The 21185-nt window shown below is 43.3% G+C and overlaps 1 protein-coding gene across 7 annotated transcripts in view; it reads right to left on the reverse strand.

The window, feature by feature from the left end:
* The window catches only part of CCDC85A (coiled-coil domain containing 85A), a 175776-nt gene extending 154826 nt beyond the window's left edge, over positions 1-20950 (reverse strand). For all 7 annotated transcript variants that reach the window (XM_074332003.2, XM_019753170.3, XM_019753169.3 and 4 more), the window contains exons 1-2: positions 19818-20950; positions 11371-12328 (exon numbers count right to left, since the gene is read on the reverse strand). In XM_074332003.2, the coding sequence (XP_074188104.1) occupies positions 11371-12328; positions 19818-20084 (1225 nt within the window). In that variant the 5' untranslated portion in view covers positions 20085-20950. The remainder of the gene's footprint in view (positions 1-11370; positions 12329-19817) is intronic.
* Between the last annotated feature and the right edge of the window lie 235 nt (positions 20951-21185).

Genomic DNA, 21185 nt, shown 5'->3' on the forward strand with positions numbered 1-21185 from the left:
GCAACATAAAGCAATATAAACCACCAACAAAATAAAAAGGCAACCAATCAAATAGGGAAAGATATTTACAAATGATACCTCCAATTAGGGGCTAATATCCCAAATATATAAAGAACCCATACAACTCAACAACAAAAAAAACAAATAATCTGATTAAAAGTGGGTAGAAGACCTAAACAGACATTTTTCCAAGGAAGACATACAAGTGGCCAACAGATATATGAAAAAAGGCTCAATATCACTAGCTATAAAGGAAATGCAAATCAAACCCACAATCACATACCACATCACACCTGTTAGAATGGCTATAATCAATAAAACAAGGCATAAATGTTGGAGAGGATGTGGAGAAAAGGGAACCCTCATACACTGTTGGTGGGAATGTAAATTAGTGCAGCCCCTATGGAAAACAGTACGGAGGTTCCTTGAAAAATTAAGACTAGAATTACCATATGATCCAGCAATCTCTCTTCTGGGTATCTACCCCAAAATTTGAAAACTCTTGCTTGGAAAGCTACATGTACCCCTATGTTCACTGCAGCATTATTTACAACAGCCAAGACATGGAAACAACCCAAGTGTCCTTTGACAGATGACTAGATAAAGAATGTAGTACCTATATACCCTGGAATACTACTCGGCCATAAAAAAAATGAAATATTGCCATTTCCAACAATATGGATGGATCTTGAGAGTATTAGGCCAAGTCAGATGAAAAAGGACAAGAATCATATAATTTCACTCATATGGGGGATATAAAACAAAAAGCAACAAACAAAACAAAGAGCGAATTCAGAAACAGACAACAAAATGGTGGTTACCAGAGGGGAAGCAGGTAGGGGGAGGATAAAGAGTAAAGGGGGTCAAATACATGGTGATGGAAGGCGACTAGACTTTAGGTGGTGGGCACATGATGGACTATACAGATGTCGTATTATAAAGTTGTACACCCGAAATTTTTTTATGATGTTATTAACCAGTGCTACCCCCATAAATTTAAAAAATTAAAATAAAATAAAGTTAGTGCATTACACTATTTAACTCCATGAAAAATTTAAATTGTTTTTAAATATTTTAAGATACATATCACTTTTATTCACAACTAAAATGGATTTTGACTGAAGGAGATTTATAAAATTGTTTCACTGCTTTACAACCATAAATAAAGATCGGATACCACATGCCAATTTAAAGATAGCTATCTATATATTACTTTAATATATGTGTGAAATTCCAGATACCACAAATAGAAAAATAACTAAATATGCTCTATAATAGATACAATAGTACCAGCCTTGTTCTCTTTTTTTAAATGAATGCCTATTGTATATATACTTGGCAGTACAGACTCTGGCAAGGATAATGTTTCCATCAAAGATAGATTTATGTGGTAGGCCAATAAACCCCGAAGTGGACAATTCTGAAATTGCAACAGGATAAAGCCAAAGAAATTAAGGGTGAAAACCATGTGGCACATAGTTTTAGGGTTAGGAGGACTGAAGTACTGGTTTCCATTTTAAGTGCTATAGGAACACTGTAAAAATAAGCAATTTTCAAGGCTATCCTTCTACAAATTTTGAGAAACTTGATTCCAAACTGTTTCTCATGACAGTCACTATACTGGGGAAGAGATTCATGACAAACCACCTGGATAATATTTATATCTAGACCTTTAATTGATCCTAACTGTGTTCTTTACCCAAGCGCCCTCATATGTAAAATGAGCAGCTAAATTCGGCCAGTTTCCTCCTTGGCTGTAGAGCCAGGACATTTCTGGTTGGCTCCTGTAACAATGAAGAAGCCTGCCCTGCCACTCAACATAAGACAGGTGCCCATTCCTAGCCTGCACTGCCAAACAGACAGATCCTTTGAAATTCTTCATGGCATTGTCTCCCTCACACTGCCTTAGTCTGCTATTTTCATTCTCTCTTTCCCACTCTAAGTTGACTCTTAGCTCACTTCCCTGTTAGTGCTGTCTAATCCATCATCTACAGATATGACTAATGACTCGCCTTTCAGGGTCTTATTATTCTGTTTGGGTGAATGGTGAATTGGCACTTGCTGTCTAGGGAAATAGAAGAGATGCTGAATTAATGAGCATGGTTAATTTGAATTCTCAAGAGTGGTTCAACAGTCCAGCATGCTTTGCAGAGAAATCTGCCAACTCAGATTTTCTGACCTTTTAAATGCCATCAAAAGTGTAATGTTATGTATACTTTACGTCTGTCTATAGTAGCATAAATCAGAATAACTGGCTTAATTAGTTTTGTTTGCAATAAGCTGAGTTATTAAAAAACACAACTCCTTGAGAGCAGTTGGTGCTGCCATCTGGCCCATCCCTTTGCTCCTGGTCTCTTTCCCTTCTGTTTCTAGCAGTCCAGAGCTGACACTTCTCCCAACACACAGCATTCTGGCTATGAATACAAGTGGATGTGTGAGGACGGAACTAAGGTCAGTCCATCTTCACAGAATGTTTATCTGGAAGGAATGTGGTCTTCGAGTAGAAAGAGTGTGTGGGAGGAAAACAGGTAATGAGACTGCTGGCCTCTCAAGCTAATAGCGCAAATATTCCTCCTACTAAGAACACATTTCAGTAGTTGTCCGTCAGCTGTGAACTCTACACCCCATCTGGCCCAATAAGGGATTCCCAGGCAATAGATGCAAGCTCACCTCCTAAATCACCAGGCCAGAGTCTACCGACACTTCTTCTTGTCTCATTCTTATCATGGCATGTCTCTGGTTTTCTGGACTTTCCAACAGGAAAAGGGGGAAGAATGGTTCTCTAATCCATTTAGCCTTTATTATTAACATTACCCCTACTTCAAGTGACCTCAAGGTCTAGAAAATTAAATGTCTTCTTTATAAAACTGATTCCATCCCCTGATAGTCATCTTGATTCTAGTCCTCTACTAACTTGGCAACTGGTCTTGGGAAGTTCACTGAAAATAAGACCATGTTCTCATTCAGAAAATGGGAAACTGGAACTGGATAAAATGTACAGTACTTTACAGATTTAAGTCACCCTGATTCCATGACTTCTTAAACTAAATACAACTATAATGTCCTAATTTCTTTCTATGCTTTAGCATTAAAATCCATTTTCAATTAACTGAACTAATACACTCCTATACACATGCATGTATATGTGTGTATATAAGTAAATATTCACTGCTAATTGTTTATTTTTTTCCTACTGGTAAGAACACACAAACCTTGCCCCAACTGCAATTGATGCTTCTCATCATTTTTGAACCAACTAGCAATTACGGACACTCAGAAAGCTACACACAGCTCAGATCAGGAATTTCCCCTGAAATCCAAATGACCCTACAATAGAAGATAAGAAGACCTTTTAGTTTCCTTTATAATCAAGGCTAGAAGACAAAATCCTGAGTTTATAGCAACGATAAATACACCTGAGTAGAAAAGCCAGCTCACTCAGGAAGCATTAGAGAGCACCTTTGATTTCTTGGTTATCAAAAGTTAACCAAAACATTCACCCTTCAACCATAGCAGCAGGCATACATGGTGCTACAAATATTGTTTGCAAGATTTTAAAATGTAAGGATTCACATTTCTTTACGTAGCTGAAAATGAAAGTAAAAAGGTATTTAAAAAGTCATTCAATATCTTCAAATTCAATTAATTTTAAATATACATACAATTAATTAAATATACATACAATAACACTAAATACTGTGTGTGGAGAGAGAACATGAACAATTGAAATATCATCTTTGAGCAATTACCAAACCCAGTGTCATGCGGGAGACCCTGCTCGCTCCATTTGTCATGCGGGGCGGCCTGCAGGGTCTCTGCTCCCGCTCCCCACATAAGAACGCAGGATATGGTGAGGCCAAAAAGGAACACCCACGGAGCCATAGATGGGGGAGTCATACCACTATATTCTCTCTGGCGGCACTATACTCTCACTGGAGGCTGGATCCACACTATCTGCAAACCACCATCCACGCTTGCCAGCCCAGCCGCCATCTTCTTGCTAGCCCCCATTCTTCCTTCCTCTCTCTCTGCTAGCATAGCCACAGCAGTTATATTAGTGGCCAATGGCTCACTGGTTACAGCTGACAGCCAACTAGCCACAGCTGATGGCCATCCCATCACAGTTGATGGCCATTTACTACCTGAGCCAGGCACCTGTCTATGTGAGGCCGAGAGCCTGGAAACTGCTTTCCGGGACTCTGCCCCCACACCCAGCCTTTATCCCTAACATATTCTGGCTCATAGAAAAGCCTACAGAAGGCTTAAATAACTGAAGACATGAAGAAGAAAAAAAAAAACCTAATAAATATTTTTCTCTCTGGTAATTGAATGTATGCCTAGTTTCAATCCAGAGCCAAGACTAAGTTCCCAGACTTGCTATACCCTTCCATAAAAATTCAAGTACAGAAGCTCTATAACGCATAACTCTTTGTTATGTGAAAATTGTAAATGATTTAACCATGTGTGAATAACTCAGGTATCACCTTTTATCCCAGGGAGGACAAACCGGTATTGCCTTTTTAAGGACGATAATGCAACCTGCTGTTCCTCTGCCATTTCCCTTTTCAAACACCTCTTCTGCCTCTCTGTGGCTTAAGGATCCTCTGACTCCGAAAGAGCAGCCACTCTTTCTATTGAAAACTCCTGAACAGCACTCTGAAAAGGAGGCAATTTATGTCAGGAGGAGCAGTAACTTGAACCTCACCCTTTGCCGATTAGAGACTTTATAAATTAGAGCTGAGATTTCGTATCTGTATTCTCAGGTGTCCCATGGTCTACTCGATATTGAATCCCAAATTTCCCAGAATTCTTGAAAATTGGCCCATTTCAGAACTTGAAACTATTCTTAATATTTCCCAGAATCAAATTCAAACTAATTTTCTCAAATGTACACAAATGCTTGCCCTAGATATTATGTATTAAAGTATTATTAAAGGCAAATTGGTTATGCCAAAGGACCCAAGAAGCAAATAGTTCTGCATTCTTATAGAAATACTTAAGTTCTCTTAAGCATACTCAAGACCCAAAAAATAAGCAAAGATGAACCTTAGAAAGCAAGAATACTTAGACTCAAGACACATGGACCATGCACTAAAGGTCATGCACTTTATTCATAGAAGGACATTTCAAGGCCATATACTCTTTATTTTAAACAGCTCAGTTCAGGGTAGTTATTCACTTTCCAGACCAACCATTAGCAACAGCAGAATGGAATTTAGAAACAGTGAGAAGGTGAGTTAAAGTCAGGCCAGCTGAAGGCAGCAAGGAATACTCCTAACAGCACACTGGTACTTGAAGTAACTGAAAATCTATTTTCTAAAAGTAGATATTAAAAAAAAAAAAAAAAAAAGAGGAGCCACCTGGGGCCATTTAATGTAAGGACTCACAGTTCCATCTAGCATAAGAGTCCCTGGGGTCTCTAAACATTAGAAGTGGCTAAAATTTGAGAAGTTTTAGAGCTTAAGGTCATAAATTTCAATCTGATAAAATTACTTCATCAAGCATACACTGGCCCAATGGTGGTGCTACACAAGTAAAACCTTATCCTTTAAAACATGTATTAGGTTGGTGTAAAAGTAATTGCGGTTTTTGAATTTATTTTTAACCTTTTAAAGCACGATAACTGTGCACCAGCCTAATATATATATGCATATATATCACTGTATTTGTACTCACTTGACATTTTTGACAATTGCAAAATTATCTAATGAAATGGAATACTTGCCATAACTTTTCACTTCCCCATGTTTCGTTATAAATTATTTCAGTTAAAAAGATAAATGTATCACTAATTCAATAATCATATTTTTTCTATTATATCTTTTGGAAAGTTGCAATGAATCCAAAAATACAAACATTTATTTCAATTGGGTCAAAATAACACAACTATAGGATTTTGGGTTGACTTCATAGCAGCAACTGGCTTATGTGACTGGATATATCTGAACATTTGTTTGACTTAACAGAACCAGTCAACTTAATGCTTGGCATTGTTCAGATGTAATACTAAAGTTATTAAAACATATATGTACAGACACATATATATAACATATAGGTTATATAGAAAATCTCATTTGGAGAAAGGTGAAAAGAATCCCCTAAATTAAAGAATGCTTACAGCTTTGTACTATTATTGCCAGTGGAGTTGAAAAACTTACATTCTATTAGAAAACACCTTTTATGCCATCCAGGCTTTCCAATAACAGTTTGCCTTACAGATATAGTTTAAGAAATTACAAAATATTCTCAATATTAATTTGTATGTCATTAAATAAGAGTACTCTAATGTATTATGATAAACGCAATTTGCACACACAAGTATTGTATAAGTTTTTCAAAACTTCTTAAATTGACGTCCTATCAAAATGGATATAAGGCTACCAAATCACCACAATAAAGTTAAGACCAAAAACTATTATCTAGTTCTTTAACCATCTCTGGGTCAATTCACACAATAGAAAATATCCTCATAGGTCCTCAATCAAAATCAGTTCTAGTAAACTGTAACTGTTGAAAATTTTCTCCCAAGAGACATTCAATTTCTATTGTCCAAATTCATTCATAAGTGATGTTCTGACTTTTTCTAAGCAAAATACAAGATTTATGAGAGTAATTATTCATGCCATAGTGCACCATTACTTAATTTACAGACAACCTTGCTTCAGAGAAGTCTTGCTGGGCTCTTCCACACACAGCTTCTTACCCCTCCTTAAACAAGGCCATTTTGTATTATCAGCATTTTTTGTTCACTCATTAATAACTTCAACAGAGAATAAGGAGCAGTCTTAAAACCCAGGGTAAAACCTATAAACTGAGAGATTGGACATGCAGTATTCTCTTGTGGGAAATATGCATTAGCAATGCAGGCATTGCATGATATACATGCACCATTGGCATCTACTGTAAATGGGCTTGAAACCCATGTTCTTCTTTTGCCATCTGGATGTGAAGGCTTTAAAAAGTAGTCTTGAACTACTCATATGCCAGAGTTTCCCCAAATTAACCTAACAATCCCACCTGCCAAAAACTCAAATTTTCAATGCATACCTCCACAAAGTGCATTATCAGATAGCTTTAATCTGGGGTTGAGAGGGTAACATGTTACAGTACCTTCTGGGGTCAGTCCTTCTAAGTCTTAGAGTTCAGCAAAGAAAAAAGTTGACTTCCTTGTTCCCAGGAAGCTTGGGTGTTTGAGAGCTTCCCGCATACAAACCCATCTTATATAACCACCACTCACCTAGGGTGGTGGGTTTCACGGGGTCTGCTCATTAGAATCACCTGAGGAGCTCTTTTTGCCACATGCCTGGGCCCAGTGCCAGACTAATTCAATTTGCCCCTGAGTGCGGGGCTGAGGCACTGGTATTTTTTCCAAGCTACCACAGTGATTTTAATCTGCAGCCAGATAGAAAAGCACTGCTGTAAAGCAGTGGTTTTGAATTGGGGCAATTTTGCCTACTCCCTATGCCCTGGGAACATTTGGTAAGATCTGGAGAAATTTTTAATTAGTCACAACTGGGGGTGGCTTGTAGCTAGAGCCAAGGGTGCTGCTTAATCTCCTAAAACACACAGACAACCCCCTCACAACAAAGAATTATGTGGTTCCAAGTGTGAATAGTGCTGCTGCTGAGAAATCCTGCTCTAGAGAAAGAGCTGGTGGAGAAACAGCCTGCTCTTTCTATCTCTAGGGATACTCTCACAAAAGAAGAAAAGAAGCAGAAAGAAGCTTTCAGGAGGAAGACTTACAACCCTGACACTCCATCTGGCAAGGCCAAATGTAGTTCTAAATGGACCTTGTCTAACACAAGTGAATAATTTCCTCATGTATACTGAGATGATGTTGAACGAGGGCCTGTAGCTATTTGTTCACTGGAACATGCTCAAAAATGTCAAATTAAAGATAATTAAGCAATGTTTTTAGGAGAAAAAAGATAATAAAATAAAGAGTAATGTTTCTTCTATTTATTCCTGCTCAGTTGCTGATAACCAGAAATATGTGCCTCTAGAATTAAAATAAAACTATTTTTATTATTTTTCCTCTGGATTCTTAATGGTCCATGGGTGGACTATTTGTAAGGACCTGATGATCAGACTCATCTTTGTCTGGAAGGTTAACAATACAGTAGAGTCATTATTGCTGGAAGAACCTGAATCATCCACGGCATCCATGACCTTGGCTAAAAAGTTATCTGTTAAAAAGTAAAGACCTGCCAGCTGATATCTGGAAGCAAAACCCTTTGGTCTCATTGTGGAAGGGAACACTTTCATCTAAAAAATTTCAATCCAACCTCAGATTTCAATGGAATCAGGTAAATGAATCCCCATTCTCAAAAAGGTTATCATTTTTTGTACATTTATAGCTAGAAGTGGCGATTCAATTACTTAATTTACAAATCTGGAATACAGCAAGAACTTGAATGAATAGACAAATGCCTTAATGTCTAGATGTGATAAGGGTTGAATCTACTTCCTCTTTGCAACTGGAACTTTCTACAAATTGAAAAGAAATACTTGAATAATAACTTCTAACCTAAGTAAATGAATTCATGAGCATTTTGTTCAATTTAGAGATTTTTTTTCTGTTTGTTTTGTCAATGCTTTTATTGTTTTCTTAATCAGCTACTAATTTAAAAATGGCTAGATACAGCCTTGGATATTTTTAAGAGAAGAAAAATACCTAAAATTCATCTTTGCATCCAGTTGGAAATTAAGCCAACTGTTTTAACCAAAGGATATTCTTGGAGGTCAAGTTCATCAACTACTTCCTCCACTGAGTTTGTAGTTGAAGGCACAAGATTTAAAGATGCCCAAGGCACAGTCAACTAAAATAGCAATCGTTCTCACTGATGTTTCCTCAGTGAGTATATGTGTGTCTTTCTGGAGGGAATGTATATCCTTACAAGCAGGACAATATCCCACCATCTCTATTTCATTGTACCATAATGCTGACACATTTCCCACTTGCTTTCACCTGCTTTTTGCTCACACATGCAAGTACTCATCCAAAACACTCATATCTCACAGCAACTCCAAACAGAAGGACTCTGTAAATAACTCAGCAAATCTGCAATTTGAGATTAACCTTGCTATTGATTCCTATTTGTTTACAAGTCAATGATTCAACCAAAGTGTGTGGGGATTTATAAATATAAAAGATCATGTCTTACAATTCATATCAAAAATTAATTTGTAATGGCAGCATAAACACAAGCTACCAATGCCCAAGTTTATAGACTGATGATCCATAAATATTTCATTGTGCCACTTCATTTTCCAATTAATTACTGAAATAAAAACGTAATGCAAATGTACTTACAAATATACTTTGGTAAGGATATCAACTGTCAACAGATTTGTCACTCAAGATTGAGAAAAGTAAACACAAGCATTAGAGTGTCATTCTAATAATGCACCTTGCAACATCAAACTTTTTAACTTAAAACTGTTAAATTTTAAAAAACATTTGCCTGACCCACTAAATTTATCTGAATCCAGACAATAAGCCATGATATAATGTCATCTTATCTAGCGACATACCTTACTTTATGCCAGGTATTCTTTAAAAGTCGCACCTAAAATCTTCTAAGTTAAATTACATGTTGATTAAACTAAATGAATTCCTTATTTTAAAAAGCCCTCTTGTAAAGAATTGTTTATAGTGAGTGAACCTCCTGCTCCTAAGTCATTTTTTTTTTTTTGGTTCAAGATACAAAGTTTCCTTAAAATAGTGCACACATTTACTTCTCATGCTCATTAAAAAATAATCAAAAAATGGAGAAGTCATTAACTTTACCTTCCTGTTAACCCCCTACCCCCTGAAGACAAGCTTCATGGCAATGACCCATCTCATGATAGCAACACAACCAAAATATCTTTTTAAATGACGTTCGTCTCCTGTGAGAGCTGTGCAGCCAAGGCTGCCCACAGCAATTGGGGCAGCATCTCTGCCTCACCTGGAAAGAGTGAATGAAGCAACAATGAACTTGATAACAGCCCCAGCCAGCCAGCCAGGAGGCTTCAACACAACAGGTGAATTGGCTTCTCCCAGCCTTCACTTTCCAGCACACACAAGCAAGAAAGCAGCATCCTATCTCTCCCACCCTTTCTTTCTAGTTCCACTGGCGCATAAAAGATCATTGGATGCATTAGAAGCCAAGATTCAGGAGTCAATTTTCAGCACTACAAGAAAAGGATTAGGATGAAATGGAATCCAACAGGTAAATCCCCAAGGACAATATTGAAAATTTACCCCATTGTGTCACTGCTAAAATTGGAAGCCGCCACTGCTCAGAGTTGACTGCACATCGACTCTGGAGCAGCTTTCATATAAAGCGAAAAACCTCAGATATTTTAAATGAAAAAAACCCCACAGTGTATAAAACCAATCGTTTTAGTTCCAACTCAACTGTAAGTAACATGAAAGGACTGTGAGGGGTTTTTTTGTTTGTTTTTAAAGTATTTTTTTCCTCTCTATTCAAGTGGTTTCAAAACCAAGATGCAGAAAACTAAGCCTCTTCCAAAAGGTTGAAAAACTCAGGTTTAGAGCCACATCAGCAAATGCAGCGGATGTTATGCTTTGGAAACCAAAGGAGTGTCCAAACACATCTGTATATTTTAAAGAAGAACATTTAAACATCCAGAAAAGATGTCTCTTGTAATGTAAAAGAGCATGCATTTCAGGATACGTTTCAGGGAGTTAGAGGGAGAATTGGGTGGGTTCGGAGTGAGTAGGGAAGAGAATCATTTGATGCATTCTAGGTGCAAAATAAAGTCACAAATTCACACTAAGGCCCTCAACACCATGACAAAAATCTTCAAGGTCGAGGAAGGCATATTTATAGGCATTCAGACAACAATCAGCAAGCCTGTTTAGGGACAGCAAATTTCCATTTTAATGATGTTATTGTTTTTCATAATAAACATTCATTTCTTCCTACACATAAACTGTTAAATTGATTCAAAAATCTTTTAGTCATCTGTTCCACAAGGGAGCCCCAGTAGGAAACTGCACACAACTTGGAAAATGCTCAAGTTCAAGATGGAAGAACCTTCGAAAGGTTCTGTTTTTATCTACAATACCCACAAATCTCACCCTGACTCCTCAAGGTCCCACGGAATTATTGACCCTCTCCCTCCAATAACCCTTCATTCCTAATCTTCTCCAAGTTTACTTGACTGATAACTATAAACTAAAACAAATCAAAGGGAAGAAACACACATTTGAGGGAAAAACGTTTGCACCTCCCTCAACCCACGCCCTAGCGAGAGCCTGCTCCTTCTAATATGTCTGGAAAGCCCTTCAGCATTCAGAGCAATGCAGCCAAATTCAGAGCTGCCCCAGCCCAAGCACTTCCCCAGCACGTACTGACCCACCGTTCATGCCACTGTAGACGTTCCGGTGATGGGGTGACACTTCCTCTTGCGCCTGCCTTCGGAGGGTACCCTCTCTGCTGCCTCCGCCGCTGCCTCCGCCTCCTCCGCCCACATGTTTGTGATCAGGGCTCCCCCCATAATGCTGTTTGAGGTGCTCGGGGCTAGTGCCCCTGGCTCTAGGTAGATGCTCCAGGCTCCCACCGAGGGCATGTTTCTGAAGATGCTCAGGGCTCCCTCCGCTGTGCCTGGCGTGTTCGGGGCTGCCCCCGGGCCTGTGCTTCTGAAAGTGTTCGGGACTCCCGCTCAGCACATGCTTGGGCAGCGTTTCGGGGCTGCTCCCTGGGTGCGGGTGCCTTTGCTGTTCGGGGCTCCCCTTGCACAAGGGTTTGTGGTGCTCAGGGCTGGGTCCTTTGAGTGCTTTGGGGTGATCTGAAGTGCTGGAGGCCCTGGGTTTCTGCAGATGGTCGGGGCTGGTGCTCCTGTGCTTGGCGTGCTCTGGGCTGCCCTCGGCGCGGGGCTTCTGCAGGTGCTCGGGGCTGCCACTGCTCGCATGGTGCTTGTGGTGGTCCGGGCTGTCGGTGCTGCCGGTGCTGGAGGTGCTGCTGCCGTCGCCCACATCCCGCACGTAGGGCGCTGTGGAGGCGGCGAGCTGGCACAGGCTGGCCTGGCTGTCGATGGAGCAACGGCTGCCCACGCAGCCCGCGCCCTTCTCCTCATCCAGCAGCACGCAGAGCTCCTTGAGCTCCATGTTCTCCTTCACCACCTCCTCCTGCTTCACCTCCAGCTCCTTCAGCTTCTGCAGGTATAAGGCCACTTCCTTGTGCATCACTCCTGCCGTGAAGCGGCCCAGTCTCTGCCACTCCCGGGACACCCTCTTGCCTTTCTGCCGGTCGTCATCCAGGAAACAGCAGAGGTCCCTCAGTTCCTGGTTGTCCTCCTGGAGCTTCTGGTTGATATCCTGAAAAAAAAGATACAACCATTCAAGAAAGGTACCCATATGAAGATTTGTCAGGCCTAGACTTTCCCACCCTGGAACGAGGGAGCCTAGAGTAAGTGAATTCTCTGTAATGTTAGGAGAGGAGGTGAGAGGGTGAGAGGAAGCCTCAGGTTTGTAGCTATCCATAAAAATAATAGGTATTGGTTATGCTCCCTGCCTAATTACTAATGCTGTACATGTACTATCGCATCTATTTTTCACCAAAACACTTAAGGGGTAATGATTATTATCGTTGTTTTACAGAAAAGTGGACCTCAGCAAAGCCTCTCTTGTGCAAGGTCATCCTGTCAGTATTTAAGGAGCAGCCTGTTAATTAACAAGAAATCAGTAAAAAAAAAAAAAAAAAGTCTCACCCCTGTCTCACCATCAAGGGAGAAAGATGGCTCCTTGAGACTTGTGAAATGCTGAAAAGCTCTGAAGCACCAGGCCTTTGATCAGCACAAACAACAAGCACCGCTTAGGTTTTCGGACCATGACTGGGATATGCAGCCCCAACCCCCCATAAGGGAACAGCACAATTGCCCTCCAGTGGCATTTCAGCCCTGCACAGCTAACCCCCACTTGCTATACCCCCTGCACATTTCCCAGGCATCACACAAGCAACACAAGCAATGCTGAGCTCTTGAGTGATAGTCAGACTCCTCTCCCCAAATTGCACCTCTCAGCAAATGCCACCTCCACCCATCCTGTTGCTCTGCATAAGAACCTGTAGTTATGCCTGATGTCTCCTTCTCCCTTGCCTTCCGCTTCCGAGCCAAACAAGTGTTCTGAACTCTACTTCCAACATTTATCTCATCTCATCAATCCCAGTCTTAAAACCCTTAATAGCTTCTCACTGCCCTTAGGATAAAGTGCAAAATCCTTCAAGCCTCGCAAGGCCCTAGTCCTATGACCCAGCCTACTTCTCCAGCATGAATGGTGAGTCACTGGTTCATTCACAAACATTTAGTAAGCCTCTGTTATACGCTAGGTACCAGTTCAGATGCTGTGATGCATCAGTGGACACAGGAAAGACCTTGACATCATATGACTTTCATTCCGGTAGGAAAGACTGGCAAAAAGCAGGAATAGAACATGAGGCCATGTAGTGAATGGTGCTGGGAAGAAAACTAAAGCAGATTAAAGTATACTATTTTTTAAGGGAAGGCACTTCTGCTGAGAAGGAAAACATGTGAGCAAAGACCTGGGTGAAATTAAGGAGCAAACATTTGAGAGAAGATGATCCCAGGCAGAGAGAAAGGCAAGTATAAAAGCCCCAAGACAAATGTGGCTCAAGTTGCAGTGAAGCCAGCATGCTAAAAGCGAGGTGAGCAAGAAGGGCAGAGCTGGGAAGGGAGGTCTGAGAGGTGTCAGAGACCAGGTAATACAGGGCCTTGTCAGCCACGGGAAGTACTTTGGACTGTCGGCAGACCAAGGATAGAGTGGCATGATATGATTCATTTTGTAAGGAATCACCATAGTTTTGTGTGAAAAACACACTAGCTTGGGGTGGAGGGGAGAGAGTGGGAGGGTGGACAAAAGACAGGGAGACAGGATAAGGTAGAAGCCCAGAGACCGGCTAGGAGATTACTAGGCTAGTCCAGATAGAGGGAGATGATGGTGCCTTGGACACATGGTAGCAGTGGAGAAGATGAAAACATTCCCTTCCCATCATGCACTGAGCCCCACCAACATTGGCTTTGTTTCAGGGCCTCAAGTGATAAGCCCTTCCCCCTTTTTCACTTGCATTGCCTTACCCCAGCCTTCTACACAAACTCAATTCATGTTACTTCCCCACAGAGACCATTCCTGACCACTATCCTTAATCGAAAGGAAATTCCCTTCTATGCTCTACCCATATCCCTTAGACTTCCCCTCCATTGTACATATTACAATTTGTAATCACATATGGTTGGATGACATATGGTTGAATGTGGCTATTACTCATGTCTCCATCTCACCACACTAGAGTCATGACAATGGAGACCCCACCCCCAACCACATACTCTGTTCACCTCTGTTTATCCAGAACACTGCACCCCTACGATAGATATTAGGTTGATGCAAAAGTAATTGTGGTTTAAAAGGCTAAAAATAATTGCAAAAAGCACAATTACTTTTGCACCAACCTAATACTTGCAACCAAGAAATGTTTTAATTAATTATGAAGTCCCCATTGATTCTCCATTCACACATGTAGTAAAAGAGATAACAGTTTCTTAAGCACCATGGTTTGGTGGGGGTAAAACACGGGCAGCTACCTAAGATTTCCCCTGCTGTACAAAGCCTGAAAACCTCTGGTCTTGTTGACTCCATCATCCAATCCAGAACCAGAGGTACTCAGAGAGGGGACTTAATTCTCTTAAACTCAGATTAATTCCCACACTTTGCCCACTATTGCCTAGAAAATAAACTGGAAAACATCTGCCAACCAAGTCCTGCACCTCCTGACAGGCACGAGGCCGAAGGTGGGAGTGATGTTCAAGGCCTGAGAAAGAAGAGGCTCTGTGCAGCTTAGCGTTCAACTCCAATGAGAACACTTGACTTTACCAGCAACTCTGTTTCCTTGCTCTAATGCCTATCTATGCCTTTTACTTCTCATTGCCACTGTCTGACCTGAGGCCTGGCATTTCCAAAAGCCTCTCTCACCTGGCCTCCCTGCCTTGGTCTGCCCCATTCCCTCACCCACTCCAAGCCAGGCTCTCATTGGCCAGCTGATCTCCAAAAATACTCTCTGCATATGCATCTCTCCTGCATATCAACCTCCATCACCTCCCCTTTGCCAGGGAAAATGAATAAATAAAGGCATTCTCCTGCCTTTCCAATTTTAGCCCCTCTATGTCAGCTAATTAGGAACCCTGATTTTTGTCTAGCTTTCCAACTAGAAAATACTATCTTCTCCAGCGTATGAACATATAAAAGGAGAGATTCCTCTGAGAAGACTACCCCCAACCCCAGAATGGCACCTGGGATGCAGCAGTGCCAGGCATAAATGAAATGAATGAATGAATGAATGAATGAACTTTCCCATTCACTGCTTAATGCCTGTTAGACACACTAGCTAGAGCACGCATCGGGCATCATTTTTATTTCTTTTCTAATGTAGATGTCTTAGCTTCTGGAGAGCAGAGTCCATTCCAATATCTCTCTATGCACAGTTAACTCACCTGGCATGGTTCCTTGCATACACTGAATACTTAATATATGTTTATGGACTGACCAACCCTTTCAATCCATAAGCCTGTGGTCAAAACAGGATACAGCTCTAGCTACTGAGAAAGGACTTCTTGTTTTCAGCAAGCCCCTGCTATGTTGGAGTCCACAGTAATAAGAGAATAAATGATCCCTTGACATGGATGCTTTAGGGGAAATGAGAAGCTGTGGATATTTTGAGAAAATAATATTCAAACAAAATTAATCTTTCTAAGCTTCAGAAATTGCTCCACATTTAGCTTCATCCTGGCATTTCATAAAAGTTCAAGTCATGTTCTTCATCTAACTAAATTTCCATCTGAAAATACTTCCTTTTGACTATCCTATAACTACTCCTGATTTCTCCCGAACTGGGAAGTAAACAGGACTTGTGCTGCTGTGGGCTTCAAGGAGTTAATGCACTTTCAAATGGAGTGAAACATATGCTACTCAAAATTCCAGTCGGGGCAAAAAGGAGTGGGTATTGGCCCATTCATTTTTCTTTATCACAGCTCCATCTTCCTATATTCAGTTTTCTTGGGAATATTATTAACTCTCCAACTTTTTGAGCTATTTCCTTTGCCTTCTGAGGAACAGCTAAGCAACCAGCTTAATAATAACCTTGTGAGCCTGCTTCTTCGAATCTGCCACATTAAGACTCGGGCTTTCTTTTTCAAAACACCAAGGGTCCTTTTTAACATTGCCACAGGCCACCAGATGTTATCTATCTTTCTAAAGTGGACTTTTAAAAGATTAAACCCACTTCATAGCATATCATCCAAAATTTCATTCATAGGACTCTCAAGTATTGTATCTGTGGTTAAAGAAGAATGTTTTAATTTGTTATTTTTCACCATTGCAGGGCAGGGAATTGCTGTGTTGGGGAGCAAGGAGGAAAATTAATGTGCTGCAGATAAAAAACATACAGAGATCCAGTTCCCCGAAACTACTGCCTGCTCCCTGAAATTCCAGGCGAGAGCAGCGTAAGTATTGATATATGCTCAGCAGTGCACAAATATGGTTCTCAGGATCCAGTTCTTTATAACATCAGAACTCTAATCTCCTTTCTCCACCCCTTTCAGGGCCACACATTTGAACCAGAGAATGTCAACTAGCCAAAAGAAAGTCAGCCTATTTTGAGCATTTTATATCTGTATGACCTTGAGAAAACTATTTAACCTCACTGGAGTTTCTTTATCTATGTATCATTTAATCCTCATCAAACCCAATGTGGAATTAATATCCCCAGTTAGCAGATGAGGAAACTGAGGCTTAAAGACGTTAACAGTTTGCCCAAGCTACCAAAATTGTCAGACTCCAAATCCTTTGTCTTTCCACTGTCCCACACTGCACTACCTTTTAAATGTTTAAATACAAACAAGTTTGCCAGTGATTGGACAGAATCACAGGTCCCTCAAAGGAAAAGAACTGATGCTCTCATTTCCTACATCTACAGCTGCAGTACCAACTAGTAGCCTTGAAAGTATTTAGATGTAATTTCAAAGGCAGTTCATACAAAGGGGCATAAAAAAGAAAAAGTGTTATAGCCTTAATACCCTAAATTTACAGTCCTCAACTGAGAATCCCAAACCCTCAGACACACACACAGAGAGACAGAGAGAGAGAGAGAGAGCGAGAGAGAGAGAGAAGGAGAGAGAGAGAGAGAAGAGAGAGAGAGAGAGAGAGAGAGAGAGAGAGAGAGAGAGAAAGGAGAGAGAGAGAGAGAAAGAAGAGAGAAAGAAAGAAAAACAATCCCTTCCTTCCAGAATTATTCAGTCAACCATATTTACAGATCACTATGGTGTCCAGGGAAGCTCTGAGTTGAAATGATGAAGAGAAGGGAGAAGCCTGGCCTCTCAGCGGGGCTTTACCACAGCCCTCTGAGAGGTGGGTTAGAGGTCTTGGACATACCACCTTGCAGCTGCTCTGGACAATGGGAAGTAGTCATAGAGGCTATGTCAGAAAGTTACCCTCCCCCATCATTTCTGAACTTCGTAAGTAGGTGGACTGGAAAATCTTTTAATGTCGGTCACAAACCTAGACAACCAGGAGACACCCGTACTTGAGGTGTAACCACCCTTAACTGATGTAATAGGTATTTTTCTAAATAAGGCTAGCGGAATGAAGACCAGGCCCCTCACCACTCACACATACCGTGTTTCCCTGAAAATAAGACCTAGCCAGACAATCAGCTCTAATGCATCTTTTGGAGCAAAACTTAATATAAGACCTGGTCTTATATAATATAGTATAATATAATATAATATTATAATATAATATTGGGTCTTATATAATGTAATATAAGACCCGGTCTTATATTAATTTTTGCTCCAAAAGATGCATTAGAGCTGATTGTCCGGCTAGGTCTTATTTTCGGGGAAACATGGTAGACCCATGCGCACAGTCAATCCACACAAACTGAAAGAATTTTCAAGTATTTCTTAGCTATTATGTCAATGCTCCATACTATTAATTGATTAATTTAAAACTCTTCCAAGTCACATTATAGTTCAAACCATGGGAGATTAAATTGGAGGGTTATAAACTATACTTTTTTCCAACTTTGCCTGAGAAACCCAGATCCTGGAGACACACAGCTATACAATTACATGTCCTCTCCTGGTGGGAATAACTACAACTTTTTGTAGTCAAGTCCAGTGTTAAACCTTCCCATACCTTATCATAGCTTATTATCACAACCCCCTAGGAGATGGTTATTATCATTTGCATTTTATTGATGAATAAAATGAGGCTCTGAGAAATTAAATACCTAAGCTCACCCTCCTGGTAAATGAGGATTCTAGATACAAACCCACCTCTGTGATGATCTTACCGCTACACTAGCCTGTTTCTAATCCCCCAAGAATCTGGTACTTAATAAATACTCCATTAGTAATGAATTAAACCAAGAGAAAGAGTAAGCCTTGGGGTTTTTCTAACTGTGGGACCTTCCTAATTGCACCCACTCTAGGGACCATATGACAGTCAGTTGGGATCTGGGGGAGTGGGGGACCTCCACCTGGAGTGGGCACAGCACCCAGGTGAGCATTTAGCGTTCTGCCCCTCCCCCTTCTCTTTGCCCCAGAGTCCCAGAGCTGGAGCACTGAGGCAATTAAGAGAGTGTCTACTGCCTGAGAAGTGGGTGGGAGTGGAAAGGGGATAAGAACAGCATGTGCCTGCGGGAATTTGCTCCCTAAGGTCCCTGCAGTGATTTCGTTTGTGTCTGGCTTCCTATAAACAAAAGCAGAACAATGAGAGGAAGGAATACCAGGAGGCACCAGCACAGGCGGTGAAGAGAGGAACTTTGTGGTGCAGGCCGGCAGGGCGGTTCCCCGCCACCGGTCTGCCGCAGCCAGCCAGGCAGCCACACTGCTGGCACACTCAGAGCTCTCCAAGGAGAAAAGAAAGTTGGTGGGGGGATTCGGTTTTTTTGTTGTTTTTCTTGTCGTTTTCCTAATAGCAAAGAGGGAGGGCTGGCTGAAAAAGCAAGCATCGCAGACTGATACTTGGGGTACCCTTTAAAAACCCTGCGCCTCCCAAACCCTTTGCTCCTCCTCCCCCATGCTAGATGGAATTAAAATCAATCTGGGGAGAAAACTGGGAGCAGAGGGAACAAGCAACCCCAGATGACGCCATCCGAATTTCGGGAGAAAAAAAGCACAGGAGCAGGTAGAAAACGTGAAGGCAGAGCTTAGGCTCTTCTGCACCGGGTGATACACTTCAGCTCCGAGGATGGCGCCTGCAGCTTCTTCCTGGGCGTCCCTTTGCCCAGCATTAGCACCCTGTCCTCACCCTCTGCCCTCCAGAAAAGACGTGGCACCAGAGCAGCCCTATGGTATTCCGGAACCCCAAGGGTGAAGATATCCTGGCCTCGCTCGCTCCCTCGCTTTCCTTTTCCCCTTCCAGGCTGTCACCCGGCTCCCCAAAGCACTGATTTTTCCAGACTCCCTAGGAAATTAAAGGTTCCGCATACCCATCACCTCCCCCCAGCCTTTCAGCATCCTAGGCGCCCGCTCCTTCGGCCACAGAGGATCCCAAGAGGGAACTGGACGCTGGCGCGCACCATATGGGGAAGAGGAGGGAACCAAACGCATCCAAAGTTTGGAAAAGTTTCCAAAGAGCTGGGGATGGGGAGCAAGGGGTGCTGACCAGGACAATGGGGAGATTCACCTGTTGAAGGAGAGAGGGAGGGAGGGAAAGTTAGCCTGGCCCCACCTCCCCGGAGCGCCCCGCTCCCTGCCCCGCAGAGCCCAGCCTCCCTGCTCCAGCCGGCGCTCACCTTGAGTCCGCGGATCTCGCCGAGGTGCAGCTGCAGGCGGCGGTTCACCTCGCGGATGAGGTTGCTGTGGTCCAGCATCGCGCTCACCTTCTCGGCCTCGGCGCGCCGTAGGCTGCGGATCAGCTCCTCCTTGCTCCACTGCAGCAGCTCCTCGTCCGACACTTTGGACAGGTCCTCCACGGCGGCGGCGGCCGCGGATGGGCCAGCAGAGGCTGGGGGACAACTTTCCGCCGCCGCCGCCGCTGTGCTTCCGGCGGCCTTCGACATGATATCCGCGCGGTGGCAGGTGCGAGTGGGTGGAAGAGGGAAAGCGACACCCAAAGGCACGGGCGCAGCGGGGCCGCCTCCGCCCACACCCCTGTGCGCTCCGGCGAGTCAACGGCACCGGCCAGGGGCCGCTGGGTTGGGGCGACAAGGGTCGCGCTGGGCAGCCATCCTACCTCGCCATCCCTGCGCGCGCGCCCGCGCACCCCCAGGGCCGGGCATCCACCGGCGCACTACTGCCGAGGCGCGTCCCAACTCTGCACAAGTCCATGGTGAGGGTGCAGTGGAGCTGGCGCCGCCCCAGGAGAACCTAGGGAACCCGTGGAGGCGCCGAGGGGGGCGCCGAGGTGCCGCACCCTGGTTCCCCGGCCCTCTCCTACGCCCTAATTAGAAACTGTCGCCCTCACTCTGTCTCGCGCGCACACACACGCACACTTTCCTCCTCCTTGCCCAGCAGCCTCCCGAGGCTTCCCTCCTCTCCTAGCCATGCAAGGGCACGTCGGACTCCGCGGCGCCTGCGGGGCTGCTCCAGCGCCGCCGCCGCTGCCGCCCGAGGGCTCGGCGGGGCCGGCTGGCTGCGATCCTTCTACCGCCTTCGTTGCACCCGCCGCCGCTCCTAGGCTGTTCGGGGAAGCCTCGGATTTGCAGAGCCGAGCCAAAGAGGGGTGGGGGCTTGATGCGGGGGTAAAGGCTGGACCCGCAGGAGGAGGAGCCTGGAGCCGGAGCCGCCCGCAGCCGGCCGCACCTCCCGGGCGGGCCGATCGCAGCTGCCGCTCGACCGCCTCCCAGGCTCCGGAGGCGCGCTCCCCGCTATCCCACCGGGGAATGCCAGGGGCGCGGCTCCTTCAGCGCTGGGGCACGGATGGGACGGGTAGGGGGAGAAGTGTGAGAAGCAGTGGCCGGCCGGGCTTTTGGAGGCTCGCGCGCACCATCGTGTGGCCAAAGCAGCTCCCTCCTCCGCCACACGCGAAGTTAGTCACCAGGCAGGAGAAACAGCTACCGACTGAAATGAGGAAAGCTTGGTATTTGGAGGGATTGGGGTTCAGGAAAGATGAGTAGCAGGACCTGAGGGGTAACTGTTTGTTCTTTGGAGAATGAAAGAAG

The sequence above is a fragment of the Rhinolophus sinicus genome, chromosome 2, assembly GCF_057876585.1.
Source record: "Rhinolophus sinicus isolate RSI-liver-muscle chromosome 2, RSI-T2T, whole genome shotgun sequence".
NCBI classification, from domain to species: domain Eukaryota; kingdom Metazoa; phylum Chordata; class Mammalia; order Chiroptera; family Rhinolophidae; genus Rhinolophus; species Rhinolophus sinicus.